General features: G+C 47.0%; 1 protein-coding gene across 1 annotated transcript; it reads left to right on the top strand.

Moving 5' to 3' along the window:
- The first annotated feature begins 2,273 nt into the window (after positions 1-2,273).
- LOC132536304 (NPC1-like intracellular cholesterol transporter 1) lies at positions 2,274-9,278 on the top strand. Its single transcript, XM_060183929.1, has 8 exons — positions 2,274-2,368; positions 2,848-3,020; positions 3,220-3,348; positions 4,495-4,677; positions 5,396-5,510; positions 5,630-5,757; positions 8,674-8,811; positions 9,003-9,278. The coding sequence occupies exons 1-8, from the start codon at positions 2,314-2,316 to the stop codon at positions 9,168-9,170; spliced, it is 1,089 nt and encodes a 362-aa protein (XP_060039912.1). The 5' UTR covers positions 2,274-2,313; the 3' UTR covers positions 9,171-9,278.
- Positions 9,279-15,616: the final 6,338 nt, after the last annotated feature.

Genomic DNA, 15,616 nt, shown 5'->3' with positions numbered 1-15,616 from the left:
AAATTCTGATAAAGAAACAGAGAGAGAGAGAAATAGAGAGAGAGAGAGGGAGAGATTATACCACACTAGAGCTTTCCTGGTGCCATGGTACTTCCATGTGATGCTGGGGCTTTGAAAAAAAAAAAAAAGCAAGGCAGGGGACTCCCCCCAGTTAGCTAGCTCTCGGGCCCACACAGTGAGACCTTTACGACTGTAGTAGAATAGTGGTTCCCACAACTTCTGGTCTCACAGACATCCTCCTGAATAGTCTTACAAAGTGTGTGGTCTGGAGGGTGGCACAGTGGATAAAGCACTAGACTTTTAAGCATGAGGTCCCAAGTTCAATCCCCAGTAGTACAGGTACCATAGTGTTGCTCTGGTTCTTTCTCTCACTTCTCCAATCTCTCTCATAAATAAATAAATAAAATCATAAAGAAAAAAAGCAAAGGACTGGAAACTCTGAAGAGTTCTAGTTTGGGTAGAGGTCAGACCTGATGATGTTCACTACTTGAGAAAGTAAAACTGGAAGTGAGGAGATATCAGTTCGATAAATATAACACAAAAGTTCATTATATGTGGACACAAATAACATGGATTTTGTTTGTTTGCTTGTTTAGAGAAAGTTAGTGAAAGAGACCACAGCATCTGTGGAGTGGTGGTGGTAGGGGGGATGGGCTAGAACCTGGGTCATGCACATGTCAAAGCAGCGCTGTCCAAGTGAGCTATTTCACAGACTCTCAAATAGCGTATGTCTTTTGAGAAATATTTCCCAGCCCCAGAAAAAGGTCATGATTAGAATAGTGTCCATGAGGCCAGAGGTGGCTCATCTCCCTCAAACTAGGGTTTGAGTCCCTGTCCACCAAATGGCAGAGCTGTACTGGAGTGGTGCTGCCAATCTCTTTATATATATATATATATATATATATATATATATATATATATATATATATATATTTAAATATTTAATTTATTTATTAATGAGAGTGATAGGAAGAGAGAGAGAAAGAATCAGCTATCACTCTGGTACATGTGTTGCCAGGGATTGAACTCAGGACCCCGTGCTTGAGAGTCCAACACTTTATCCACTGTGCCACCTCCTGGACCCTTATCTCTCTATCCCTACCTCTATTTCTCAAACTCTACCTAAAAAGAAAAAGTCTTCTAGATACCCAACCCCAGTGATAACCCTGGTGGAGGAAAAAGACAGTGCATCTTTGCAACTCTCTTTAGTGTCTTGCTTCATAGAGGAGAGCCAGGTATCAGCGTGTGGTTCTGACTTTGGTCTGTGATGGAAGTGTTATAGTGTTATGTCTCCAGGAGATGCAGGCAGAGAAGGGAGGACAGTGATAGCAGCTGCTCCCTGTCACTGCAAGTGTTATCAACTATGACATTAAAACTCAATGAGTGCTCTTTGCAAATGCACCTGATGGCTCACCAAGCTGCTTTAGACTGCAGGGAAAGACAAAACAGAGTGGCAAAGGGTTTAGGGTTATGGTGAAAGTAGCTCTAACCTTGGAGACTCCTGAGTGAGTCACCAGACTCCTCTGTCGCTCTCTTTCCCTGGGTTTGGGCTGCTTCTGGAAGTCTGTGCTTTGATTATCAGAGTCAGCAGGGCAGAGAGGATGTTCCAGGCCCGCTGGACAGTCCTTGAGCTGGCTTTACATTGATGTCAGGCACACACAACTCCTCTTGAGCAGTCAGGTTATCTGCACTTCCCAGAAAGGGGAACAGAGGTTTAGAGAGGTGGGGTGACTGACACTCCTAGAACAGCCAGTGAGTGGCCAACATACTCACATGCCTAGAAAGCTTCTCTCAAGCTGAACAAGGTGTGTGCTCAGAAGGGACCCAGCTGAAGGGTGTCTGGATCCTCCCCAGGGGAGGAGAGCTGAGCACAGGTCTTGGAGGGTTCTGGGCTTCTGGGAGGAGGAGGAAGAGAAGGGTGGAAGGAGGAGGAAGAGGAGGGGGAGGTGGCAGCATCTGAGGGCAACACCTGGCTTTGTTGGTGTGTTGACTCAGGGGCTCAGATCCCAGCCCCCAAGCCTGGGGACCTTGCATGTAGTACTCACCCTCCCTTCCCATCCAGGGACAGGTGATGGGGCTTGGGAGGAAGTCCCACGCTGAGGTAGAGAAACAGCTGGGGCAGAGCCTATTTGGGGAGCCAGAACAAGCTCTGGATGGAGTTGGACAGACTGGGGACCAATGGCTCTGAGCACAGGGTCAGACGGTAATGCTGGGGGAGGGGAGGCTGGAGCAGGTGTGAAAGGTGCTTCCTCTCCCCCCACCCCTAGTGCCCCACTTACCTTCAGAGATGGCACAGCACTGGCTCTAAGCTGCATGGCGGACTATGGGGCTCCTGTCTTCCCATTCCTGGCTGTGGGGGGCTACAAAGGTAAGCAAGCTGCCTCTGCCCCCAGGTAGGCCAAGGGGATATGTGTGTGAGGCATCAGGCAGACATGCCTGGCTTCTCTCTCTGCCACCTCCTTCATCTTCTCCCCCGATGCTCAGAATCTCTGATGCTCTGGGAAGTGGGAGTGTACTTGGGGGCTGGGCAGTAATGCTACTGAGAATCGGGAGCACTATGGAGGCAGGAGTGAGACTAGAGGGTGACCTTGAGTGTTTCACCTTTGGGAAGGACTCCTCCTCCTCCTTTTTCTCCTTCTCCTTCTCCTTCTCCTTCTCCTTCTCCTTCTCCTTCTCCTTCTCCTTCTCCTTCTCCTTCTCCTTCTCCTCCTCCTCCTTCTTTTTCCATAGCACTGCTCAGCTCTGGTTTATGGTGGTGTGTGTGTGAGGGGATTGAACCTGAGATCTCTCAGAGCCTCAGACATGAGAGTCTGTTAGCACAACCATTCTACTATCTCCCCCACCCAGGGAAGGACTATTCTGAGGCAGAGGCTCTGATTATGACCTTCTCCCTCAATAACTACCCCCCTGGAGACCCCCGGATGGCCCAGGCCAAGCTCTGGGAAGAGGGCTTTCTGGAAGAGTTGCAAGTCTTTCAGCGGCGGATGGAAGGCACATTCGAGGTCACTTTCATGGCAGAGGTAGGGGTTTGGGAGATGAGGGACAACCTGGGTGGATTTGAGTGGATTCCCAGGTGCCCTTCTTGGCCCCTCTTCTCCTGAGAGGCCCCAGGCCAGTGACTGGTCACTCTGGAAGGTGGGAGGGTCGGTGACTATTCCTGAAGCCTGGCTGGGGCTTGGGGCTCTTGGGAGCTTGGCACTCAGGGATGGGTCTCTGTAGCGGTCCCTGGAGGATGAGATCAATCGCACCACAGCCCAGGACCTGCCCATCTTCGCCGTCAGCTACATCGTCATCTTCCTGTACATCTCCCTGGCCTTGGGCAGCTACTCCAGCTGGAGACGAATACTGGTGAGCTGTGGAGGGGCCCCGAGTGCTCTGGAATCAGTTCCATATCTTTTTTCACCAGAGCCCTGCCAGATTTTCACCAGATTATAGGTGCCTGGAATCGAATCTAGAATTTCAGAGCTTCAAGCAGAACCATCATGCTGTCTCCCATACCTAAGGCTGATTCTTTTTGGAAGTGTTCAAAGAGCCACCTGGCATACTCTAGCTTATCCAAATGCATAGCTAAAATTTATTGATCTATTTTTTACTTTTTTTTTTTTTGCCTTGCACATGTGTGACTTCACTGACCTGGGTTGCTTTTCCCTTTTTTAAAATTTTCTTCCTCCTCTTCTTTCCTATCTCTGTCTTTACCTCTTTTCTAAAAAATAATTTAATATTTACTTATATTATATTTATATTATTTTTATCTACCTCTTTTTAACTTTTAAATTATCTTTATTTATTTGATGGAGATAGCCAGAAATTGAGGGAGGAGGGGGAAGTAGAGAGGGAGAGAGACAGAGAGATACCTACAGTCTGCCTCACCACTTGTGAAGCTTTCCCCTTGTAGATGGGGACAGGAGCTTGAACCTGGGTCATTGTGCATTGTAACATGTACGCTCAACCAGGCGAGCCACCACCTATCTCTATGTATCTCTATATTTATTAGGTAGACAGAGGTGGAGAGAGAGAGAGAGAGATGCTGGGGGCTGGGTTCAAACCTGGGTCAAGCACATATACTATCCAAAGGAGCTATTTTGCCGCTTTCTGAGCTACTTTTTCATTCAGGTTTGGAGACAAGAGAGAGACAGAGAGAAGGTTAAATACAGCAGTGGAGCATCTTCTGGTGCAGCAGCACCTCCCATGTAGCCCCAGGGCAGAGACCTGGGCCATGCTCATGGCAAGGCAAGAACCCTAGCTGTCCAGCTCCCTTCTAGTTCCACAAAGCTAGGATTGAAAGTGCCTCTGGGTGTGGGCTCACAGGAGAATCAGCAGAAACCCCCACCCTGGCTGCCCTCAGGGCACATCTCTGCAGAGCAGAGTGAACACAGAAGCACTTGCAGACAGGACACAACAGTGAGGGGCTGCTGGCTGTCTGCTTCCCTCTCTGGTTCTGGGCGGGGTACAGGGGAAGGCCCTGCAGGGAGGCTGAGCCCGCTTCCCTTGCAGGTGGACTCGAAGGCCACGCTGGGCCTGGGCGGGGTGGCCGTGGTGTTGGGAGCAGTGATGGCCACCATGGGCTTCTTCTCCTACCTGGGCATCCCCTCCTCCCTGGTGATTCTGCAAGTGGTGCCCTTCCTAGTGCTGTCAGTGGGCGCCGACAACATCTTCATCTTTGTTCTTGAGTACCAGGTAAGAGGCAGGAGACATCCTTTCTCTCAGACACAGCCCAGGATGTTTGGCTGGGCTTTAAAAGAAAATTAGGAGGCATCAGGGAGCCAACCCTGGGGACTTGCACCTGTGCGGCACTGCTGAATTGCCTCCCCAGCCCCACTTTTAGTCTAGGTTTTTTAAGACACAGAGTGAAGGACACTAATGTTCTGATCCATCATCCATCATCCATCATCCATCCATCCCTGGAGTTCCCTTGGGGCCATCCTTGGTGCCCCATGTGGTGCCAGGGACCGAACCTTGGGCTCATGTGCTTTGTCTGATGAGCCACCTCCCTGGCAGTGTCCCCTGGGGGCACTTTCCTCCTATGTTTGTAATGCCCATGGCTCCAGAGTGCTCTGTGCTTCTCCTCGTGCTCTGACTCTGTATGTGCCACCTGAGCCCTATGACCCCCACTCCCTGGGTGAGGCCGGGACAGGGGGATCAAACCACAGATGCCTTAGCCTCTCCCACAAGTGGACTCTTGGGGTCCTACCAAGCTTGGAGCCTGCCAGGTGCTCCTCTGGGCTGGGTCTGGGGAATGCAGGGTGTGGGATGGAGAAGGTCCTTGTCCCCACGTGGTGGTCAGGGCTTATCTTCCAGTTCCCTCTGGGTCTCTGGGCAATGGCCAGGTCTGGAGGAGCAAGGGCCGGTAATGGATGGAGCTCTAGATGGGCCCTGCCTTGCTGTCCCCACACAGAGACTCCCGAGGCGAATGGGGGAGCGGCGGGAGCAGCATATTGGCCGTGCACTGGGCAGGGTGGCCCCCAGCATGCTGCTATGCAGCCTCTCCGAGGCCATCTGCTTCTTCCTAGGTGAGCCAAGGTTGACCCCATCCCTTGGGTGCTGTGAGTGAGGGTTGGCACCCAAAATCTGAGATCCAGCCCTACCCTGGGAGCTAGAGCACCCCGACAGGCTTTCCCTCCATGCCCAGGGGCGCTGACACCTATGCCAGCTGTGCGGACCTTTGCCCTGACCTCTGGCCTGGCAGTGATCCTGGACTTCTTGCTGCAGATGACGGCCTTCGTGGCCCTGCTCTCCCTGGACAGCAGGAGACAGGAGGTAAGGCTGCAAGCGCCTTGTCTAGGGATGGCGGGTCTACACTTCTCAGACAACGGATGCTGGGGCAGGATTATGAGCTGGACTGTTTGGGCCACCTGAGCCCTAGCTTTGCATAGAAAAGACACTTCCTTTGGGGAGAAATTTTGAGAGTAGCCTCAAACCTTTGAGCATGTTACAGAATTAAGAGCTCCTTGCTCTCCACTCAGAAGGCCAGTTAACTGAAACATAAGTGTCGGTGTGAGGAGAACAGGTTTAGTTAGGTGCTTGCCAACCTGTGAAGATGCAAGACTCAGGCCTCTGAGAACCATTTGACTCTCAGGCTGGGATTCAGAGCTGGTGAAGGGTTGTGGGCCAGTGGGGGAAAAGAGATCCCATCACACAGCCACCTGAGGGACATAAAGGATCCTGTCAAGAGGCTATCCAGGGGCCCAGCAGTGGTATAATGCTCATATCAACACATGCAAGGACTCTGGTTCAAGCCCCTGGTCCCTACCTGATGGGTGGTGGTGATGGGGTGAAGCTTCATGATAGATAAAGCAGTCCTGCAGGTATCTCTCTCCCTCTCTGTTTTTCCTCCACTCAATTTTTTCTCTCTCTCTAAAAAAAACCAGAAGAAAAAAAGAAAAGGGAATAAAGAAAAATGGTCACTAAGAGTGGTGTATTTGTTGTGCAGGTACCAAACACCAGCAATATATATACAATCCTGGTGGAGAGAGAGAAGAAGGGGGAAGGGAGGGATATATATATATATATATATATATATATATATATATATATATATATATAGAGAGAGAGAGAGAGAGAGAGAGGGAGAGAGAGAGAGAGAGAGAGAGAGAGGGAGAGAGAGATTGTCCACATGGCAGAAGAGGGTCTCATAAGGTTGCCTCGGGCCGTTTGCTGAGCTGGGAGGGCAGGGAGGGGTCCTGTCTGGAGGAATCACTCACTCACTGGGGCCTAGTGGATTGATAAACTTAGAGACAGAGCTATTTGGCAACACCATCTCCTTGAGGTCTATAAACGGGCTTGTCTCTCCCCAGAAGGTTCCATGTTGGCTTCTGGGGAGAGCACACACAGGGCGAGTGAGATGGAGACTGCACCACTTGCTCACTGATGAGCATGGGGGGCTGTGAGGTAAAACATTAGTGAGAAGTTGGGCCGGTGAAATAGCTCACTTGAGTAGTGTGCCATTTTGTCGTGTGTGTAACCCAGGTTTGAGTCTGGCCCCTGCCACATTGAAGGAAGCTTTGGTGCTATGGTCTCTGTCACTCTCTCTCTCTCCCCATGCAAAACCAAGCCGAGCCAAGCCAAGAACATGCCTTCTCTTTCTCCCTTCTTCCCTTCCTTCCTCCCTTCCTTCCTTCCTCCCTTCCTTCCTTCCTTCTTTCCTTCCATCCATCCTTCCTTCCTTCCTTCCTTCCTTCCTTCCTTCCTTCCTTCCTTCCTTTCTTCCTCCCTCCCTCCCTCCCTCCCTCCCTCCCTTCCTTCCTTCCTTCCTTCTTGCCTTCCTTTTTTCTTAGATCTTATTTATTTACTAACACAGGATAGAGGGGAAAGAGGGTCTAGGTGACAGCGTAGCTCTCAGTGCTCAAGGACCCAGGTTTAAGCACCCAGTCACCACCTGCTGGGGGGAATCTTCAAGAGTGGTGAATCAGTGCTGCAAGTGCCTTTCTGTTTCTTTATCTTCCTCTCTTTCCCCCTTCCCTTTTAGTTTCTTTTTGTCTCTAAATAAATGAAAGAATGTATAAATCAAATAAAAATGGAAGAAGAAAAATTAAAACATAATTATTAAAAAAAGAGAGATAGAATTGCACCAAAGTAAAAGACTCTGGGATAGGTGGAGGGAGGGGTTCAGGTCCTGGAACTTGATGGCAGAGGACCTAGTGGGGGTTCTATTGTTTTGTGGAAAACTGGGAAATGTTATGCATGTACAAACTGTTGTATTTACTGTCAACTGTAAAACATTCAACCCCCAATAAAGAATTAAAAAAAAAGAGGGGGTCGGGCGGTGGCGCAGTGGGTTAAGTGCACATGGCGCAAAGCGCAAGGACCGGTGTAAGGATCTCAGTTCGAGCCCCCGGCCCCCCACCTGCAGGGGAGTCGCTTCACAGGCAGTGAAGCAGGTCTGCAGGTGTCTTTCTCTCTCCCCCTCTCTGTCTTCCCCTCTTCTCTCCATTTCCCTCTGTCCTATCCAACAATGAACAACATCAACAGTGGCAATAATAATAACCACAATGAGGCTACAACAACAAGGGCAACAAAAGGGGGAAAAAATGGCCTCCAGGAGCGGTGGATTCATGGTACAGGCACCGAGCCCAGCAATAACCCTGGATTAAAAAAAAAAAAGATAGAGGAGAAAGGAAGGGGGAGAGGAAGGGAGAGAGAGAGAGAGAGAGAGAGAGAAAGAGAGAAAGACATAGTATGTCAGGGATCAAACTCAGGGACCTCATGCTTCCAAGTCCAGAGTCTTATGCATTGTGCCACCTCAAAAGAAAATCGCTGAGCAGAGTTCTGCAGATGCCAGTGGGAGGAGGTACAGGGTGCCCCATAAAAGGAAAAAGGGGGGCCGGGTGGTGGCGCACCTGGTTGAGTACACATGTTACAATGCACAAGGACCTGGGTTTGAGCCCCCAGTCTCCACCTGCTGGGGGAAAGCTTCACAAGTGGTGAGGCAGTGCTGCAGGTGTCTCTCTGTCTCTCACCTTCTCTGTCCCTCCCTTCCCTCTCGATTTCTGACTGTCTCTATCCAATCAATAAATAAAGATAATAAAAAATTAAAAAAAAGAAAAAGGATGGTAGCACTGCCCCCCTCCCCCATCCTATGGCCAGGTCCCACGTCCCAGGTCCCCATGGGAGGGAGGGCAGCAGTTGTGGGGTGAGCTCTGGGGCCACCTTGAGGACTTGCCTTTCCTCCCACAGGCCTCCCGGCCAGACATCTGCTGCTGCCTTGGGGCCCAGAAGCTGCCCCCACCTGCCCAGGGCGAGGGGCTCCTGCTGGGGTTTTTCCGAAAGTTCTATGCCCCGGTGCTCCTGCACAAGGTCACCCGGGTGTTCGTGGTGAGTGAGGCCTGGGGGCATGAGGGGTGTGGGGCAGGGGGTCAGCCCAGTCCAGCTGAAGTCCAGACTGCTTTGGGGTAAGAGCTTGGGGGTGGGGACAAGCTTCTGAAGACTCCCCTAAAACCCCTGGCCAAATTGGGAGGTGGTAGGGGGCTGTTGTACAGGTGACTTACCTGACAGAGTCCCCACAGCTGGTGCTGTTCCTGGCCCTGTTCGCAGCGAGCCTCTACTCCATGCGCTTCACCACTGTGGGGCTGAATCAGGAGCTGGCCTTGCCCAAGGTGAGCTGTGCCCTGCGGCTTGGTGGGAGGGGAGGTCGCTTCCTGCCCTCTTGGATTTGGGAGTGGCACACAGCATAGCCCAGGAGTGCTGGGGAGAGGAGCCACCCCCAGCTCATAAGAGATAGCTGATCGAGCATCCAATGGCAACTGACAACTGAGAGCCCCTACAGTGGCCTGTGTCATAGCTAAGTACTCTGGTAGACATCAAGGCTTGGGGGCTGGGGGGCATGGAGACACCTCTCCCCCACAGCCCCAGGGGTCCATCAGACTCCTGGATAGCAGAGGCTGGCGGGGGGTGGGGGCAGAAGGGGTCCAAGCATATGTAGGCTTTGTAAAGAAAGGGCAGTGAGGGATATCAGTGGCCAGTATGAGGCTTCATGGGACTCAGGATCCATTTAGATTCTATAAGATTTATCATATATGATGTCATATGTGATTTATCATATATATCATAATATATAAATTAGTACTTCCTTCCCTTGCCCTTTTTACAGCCTCCTGTTCTTTGATATTTGAACACAGCTTTAGATTGGAGAGAAAAATGTCTTCTCTATAAAAATTTCCTATAATCTCATCAGAGGGCAATGTGGTTTCCCCTACCCATATACAACCTCTCCGCAACTGTGAGCACCCAAATTGCCCTTGGGGAAATGCTTTCATCCCATTCCACCTGCAGGCCCAGTGACTGAGGTGGATTGATCCTCTCTGATGATTCTATAGGCCTGCTCCCCACTACAGGGGTGGTGGGCACAGAGCCTTGCTGCCAGCATCTATGTTTTATGTCCACCTTTTTCCTTTCCAAATAGAATATCTTAAAATACACACACACACACACACACACACACACACACACACACACACACACACACGGACACGGACACGGACATAGGGGCTGGGTGGTGGCAAACTTGGTTGAGTGCACACATTACAGTGTGCATGGACCCTGGTTAAAGACCCTGTGGTAACAATGCTGCAAGTGTTTTTCTTTCTCTGTCTCCTCTTCCCTTTCAATTTCTGTCTGTAACTAAAATAAATAAATAAATAAATAAATAATATTAAGATATTTATTTATTTTATGAGGCAAGATACACATACCAGACCCATACTGATGTTGGTGCTAGGGATTAAAGCTGGGACCTCAGAGCTTCAAGCATAAGAGTCTTTTGCAGAACCTTGATGCCATCTCCCCAACCTCAAATCAGATGTCTTTTGTTTTTTGTTTTTTATTTTTTATTTATAAAAAGAAGGTAACACTGACAAAAACCATAAGATAAGAGAGGTATAACTCCACACCATTCCCACCACCAGAACTCCATATCCTATCTCCTCCCCTGATAGCTTTCCTATTCTTTATCCCTCTGGGAGCGTGGACCAAGGGACATTATGGGGTGCAGAAGGTGGAAGGTCTTGCTTCTGTAATTGCTTCCCCGCTGAACATGGGCATTGACAAATCGATCCATACTCCCAGCCTGTCTCTTTCTTTCCCTGGTGGGGTGGGGCTCTGGGGAAGCAGGGCTCCAGGACACATTGGTGGGCTCATCTGCCCAGGGAAGTCTGGTTGGTGTCACAGTAGCATCTGGAAACTGGTGGTTGAAAGAAGAGCTAACATATAAAGCCAAACAAATTGTTGACTAATCATGAACCTAAAGGCTGGAATAGTGCAGATGAAGATTTGGGGGGGGTCTCTGTTTTATAGATAGTTAGTAGGCCTATTTTACTTATATTCCAAAGGGCCCATGACTAGCTGTTTGTTTTTTTTTTTTCTGAGCCTGACATCTGATATGCAGGTGGACCCAAGTTATTGTCTGGGGTTAATGTCATGGCTGGAAAGAGGACCAGAAAGCTGGATTAGGGAAGAGTGTAGCTCCCAAATATGGGAAAGGTATATAAATATTGTTGACTGTAAACTCCATCATTTTGATCTGATCTGATCTGATCCATAAGACCTTGCCCTCAACATGGATCAACAATGGTAGAGAATGTTCCATCCTCCAAAGGGAGGCTGGACAACATTGTTGCTATGCTTCACATTGGTTTGGTCTCACTCTTCCCCGCCGGGAGATTTGCTTTAGCCCTTGCTAGTTTTTGCGCTTCTCCCATCTCCCTGCCCCCTATCCTATCTACTTCCTGAGTTCCTGCCGCAGCAGCGGGAGAAGGACAGATCTGTGTGGTGATTAGTTTAGGAGTCCCTCTCTGCCGCCCGAGGAGAAAGATGGAGGAGCACATTGCCCGCTCATGAATAAAGATTAAACTGTGTTCTCAGCTCAGCCGTGTGTCTCTGGTCGTCTCTGTTACCCGCCTGTGAAGCCAGCCCTGGCGTAAAACAACACAACATATTCTATCTTCCACCTGAGGAAGATGGGTTCTGTAATTGGGGCAGCTTGGAACATTCCTACTCATGACCACAGAATGTGAGCTCACATCTACAGGGATGCAGAGGTCACATAGATGCCTCAGCTGAATATGGGCCCCAGATCACATCAGATGTCTTTTCTTTCTCTTTTGTTTTTTATTTTTTAATTTTTTAATATTTATTTTCCCTTTTGTTGCCCTTGTTTTATTGTTGTAGTTATTATTATTGTTGTTGTTACTGATGTTGTTGTTGGATAGGACAGAGAGAAATGGAAAGAGGAGGGGAAGACAGAGAGGGGAGAGAAAAATAGACACCTGCAGACCTGCTTCACCGCCTGTGAAGCGACTCCCCTGCAGGTGGGGAGCCGGGGCCTTGAACCGGGACCCTTGAGCTGGTCCTTGTGCTTTATGCTACCTGCGCTTAACCCACTGCACTACCACTAGACTCCCAACTTTTCTTTCTCTTTTCTCCTGTGTAATAGCTCCGGCCTGAACTTTGAGTACTGTGTCTGAAAGTGGTGAAGCAAGCACCCTTGTCATGGTAGAGAAGATGCTTTTGTAGTTTGTATCATGGAAGAGAATTAGATTTTGTCAAAGCCTTTTCCTTTTATGAATTGATATGATCAAGTGGGCTTTCCCCCTTCATCTGCTCATAAGGTATATGGTGTACTGCAATGGTCAATTTTCAGCGAAACAGTCTTGCAGTTCATGATTAAACCTCCTGGGTCATGGTGTGTACCTTTTTACTGTGATGCTGAATTCTGCTTGTTAATATTGCATTGAGGATGCATGTATCAATATTCATAATGGACACTTTCCAGTAATTTTTATCTGCATTCACTCATTCATTCTTAGGAAAGAGAAAGAGAGAACAAGAAATCGAGACCAGAGTACTTTTCTGGAATATGTTTTGCGAAGGATCAGTATTGGGTCCTCAAGCCAGTCCTGTGCTCTCCCCACTAAGAACCTCCCTAGCCACCTGAAGTTTTATTTTATCATGTCTTTGTCTGCATTTGGAATTAGTGAACTGCTCATCTTTTGGAATGAATTAGAAGGGAGAACTGGGTGGTGGTGTACCAGGTTGAGCACACGTTATCTTGTGCAAAGACATGGGTTCAATCCCTAGGTCCCCACTTTCAAGAAGGAAGCTTCATGAGCAGTGAAGCAGTGTTGTAGTTCTTTCTCTTTATCTCCCTCTTCCCTCTCAATTTCTTCCTGTCTTTATAAAAATAACAGCAGGTTAAGAGCACGTGGCGCAAAGCGCAAGGACTGGAGTAAGGATCCCAGTTCAAGCCCCCGGCTCTCTTCCTGTAGGGAGTCGCTTCACAGTTGGTGAAGCAGGTCTGCAGGTGTCTATCTTTCTCTCCCCCCTCTGTCTCCCCCTCCTCTCTCCATTTCTTTCTGTCCTATCCAACAATGACGACTACAATAATAGCTACAACAATAAAACAACAAAAGCAACAGAAGAGAATAAATAAATAAATTTAAAAATATATACAATTAAAAAATATATATATTTTAAAGAAATTAATTAGAAGGTGTTTTTTCCTCCTTAATTTTTAGGAAGGGTTTGAGGAGTGTTGATATAAATAATTACATTTTTAGAATATTTTTAAAAATATATCTTACATTTTTTATTTTTTTATTATTGGATAGAGACAGAGAGAAATTGAGAGGGGGAGGGAAGACAGAGATGGAGAGAGACAGAGAGATACCTGCATCCCTGCTTCACCACTCATGAAGCTTTCCCCTTGAAGGTGGGGACCAGGGGCTTGAACCTGGGTCCTTGTGTACTATAATAATGTGTACACTTAACCAGGTACCCTACTGCCTGGTCCCCATGTGTGAGTACTTTTTTAAGTGTTTGGTAGAATTCACCAGTGAAGGTATCAAGTTAGGCTTTTCACTATTGGGGAGATTTTTGAAAATTGATCTGGGCAAGAGAACTAACAAAATGGTTCTGTAAAAGACTTTTGTGCCTAAAGTTTTGAAGCCCCATGGTTCAATCCCTAGCACCATCATAAGCAGGGGCAGAACAGTGTTCTGGTTAAAAAAAAGTATATATATAAAAGTGTATATATATATATATATATATATATATATATATATATATATATATATATATATATATTTCTCCCTATGGTAAAATACAAAATAAAGAGTAAAGATATTCTCCCCCCTCCCCCCCAAAAAAAATCCGACCCAATCTTCTTGCTCAATATTGGTCTATTTAGATTTTCTACTTTTTCCTTCTCTTCTTCTACTACTTCTCCTTGACTCTCCAAGTCTTGTATTCTTTATTTCCTTGTTTTATTGGGTGGGTTTAATGGTTTATAGTACAGTTATTGACACATGGGTATAAGGACTCTGAGGGAGGAGGGACTGGGGAGGGCTTTGGGGTCCTGGTGCATGACATATCTCTTCCTTCCTTCCTTCCTTCCTTCCTTCCTTCCTTCCTTCCTTCCTTCCTTCCTTCCTTCCTTCCTTTCTTTCTTTCTTTCTTTCTTTCTTTCTTTCTTTCTTTCTTTCTTACCAGAGCACTGCTCAGCTTTGGTTTATGGTGGTGTGGGAGACTGAACCTGGGACTTCAGAGCCTTAGGCATGAGAGTCTCTTTGCAAACTATTATGCTATCACCCTATTTCTTCTTTGTAGCACTCCTGGTTTTGGGGGCTGGAGAGAGAAGTCACAAGGTATGGCATTTGTCTTACAATGCACACGGCCCAGGTTTAACCCCTCCAGCACCCCGTGGATGTGCCACAGTATTGGGGGGAGGTTCTGGTACTATAATGCATCTTTTCTGTCTCTCTCCCTAACCCATCTGAATGAAAAGTCAACCTGGGAGCAGTGAAGCTGATTACACATGGACAAGGCTAGACCTGCAAAACAAACAAACTCACTTTATTTATTTATTTATTTTATTTATTTTTATAAAGTAATAAATATCTAAAAATAAAAATATTTTTTGGTTTTTTTTTAAAGATTTTATTTATTTATTAATGAGAAAGATATGAGAAGAGAGAGAGAACCAAACATCAATCTGGCACATGTGCTGCTGGGGACTGAACTCAGAACCTCATGCTTCAAAGCTTTATCACTGCACCACCTCCCACATCACTGTCTGAAACTGTTTTTTCTCTTTAAAAAATATTACAGAACTCACAAACCAGGAATGTGTATGCATAGAGGAAGTATGGCAACTCACATAAGTGTCCCTGGAGTTTTGAAATGACCTTGTTACATACTCCAGAAAAAAAAAAAAGATAAACCCTGTGATTCCTTCTTTTTTCTTTTTTTTTTATTAAATAATTTATTTCTTTATTGTGGAATTAATGCTTTACATTCAACAGTAAATACAATAGTTTGTACATGCATAACATTCCCCAGATTCCCATTTAACAATACAACCCCCACTATGTCATTCATCATCTTTCATGGACCTGTATTCTCCCCACCCACCCACCCACCCCAGAGTCTTTTACTTTGGTGTAATACTCCAATTGCATTTCAGGTTCCACTTGTGTTTTCTTTTCTAATCTTGTTTTTCAACTTTGGTCTGAGAGTGAGATCATCCCATATTCATCCTTCTGTTTCTGACTTATTTCACTTAACATGATTTTTTCAAATTCCATCCAGGATTGACTGAAAACGGTGAAGTCACTGTTTTTCACAGCTGAGTAGTATTCCATTGTGTATATATACCACAACTTGCTCAGCCACTCATCTGTTGTTGGACACCTGGTTTTGGCTATTACAAATTGTGCTGCCAAGAACATATGTGTACACAGATCTTTTTGGATGGATGTGTTGGGTTCCTTTGATGTAGTCCCATAGGTTTATTCTTGCCTTTGTCTTCCTTGTACTTGGATTCGTTTCATTGAAAATGTCTTTAAAATTTATGCGGAAAAAAGTTCTGCCAATATTTTCCTCTAAGTATCTGATAGTTTGTGGTCTAACATCCAAGTCCTTGATCCACTTGGAATTTACTTTTGTATTTGGTGAAATACAGTGATTCAGTTTCATTCTTCTGCATGTTTCAACCCATTGTTTCCAACACCATTTCTTGAAGAGACTCTGCTTTCCCCATGTAATAGTCTGGGCCCCTTTGTCAAAGATTAGATGTCCATACGTGTGGGGCCTCATTTCTGGGCTCTCAATTCTATTCCACTGGTCA

This window comes from Erinaceus europaeus, unplaced genomic scaffold (assembly GCF_950295315.1).
Source record: "Erinaceus europaeus unplaced genomic scaffold, mEriEur2.1 scaffold_1207, whole genome shotgun sequence".
Classification (NCBI taxonomy): domain Eukaryota; kingdom Metazoa; phylum Chordata; class Mammalia; order Eulipotyphla; family Erinaceidae; genus Erinaceus; species Erinaceus europaeus.
The sequence above is the reverse complement of the archived record's forward strand: the minus strand, read 5'-3'. Positions and strand labels throughout refer to the sequence as shown.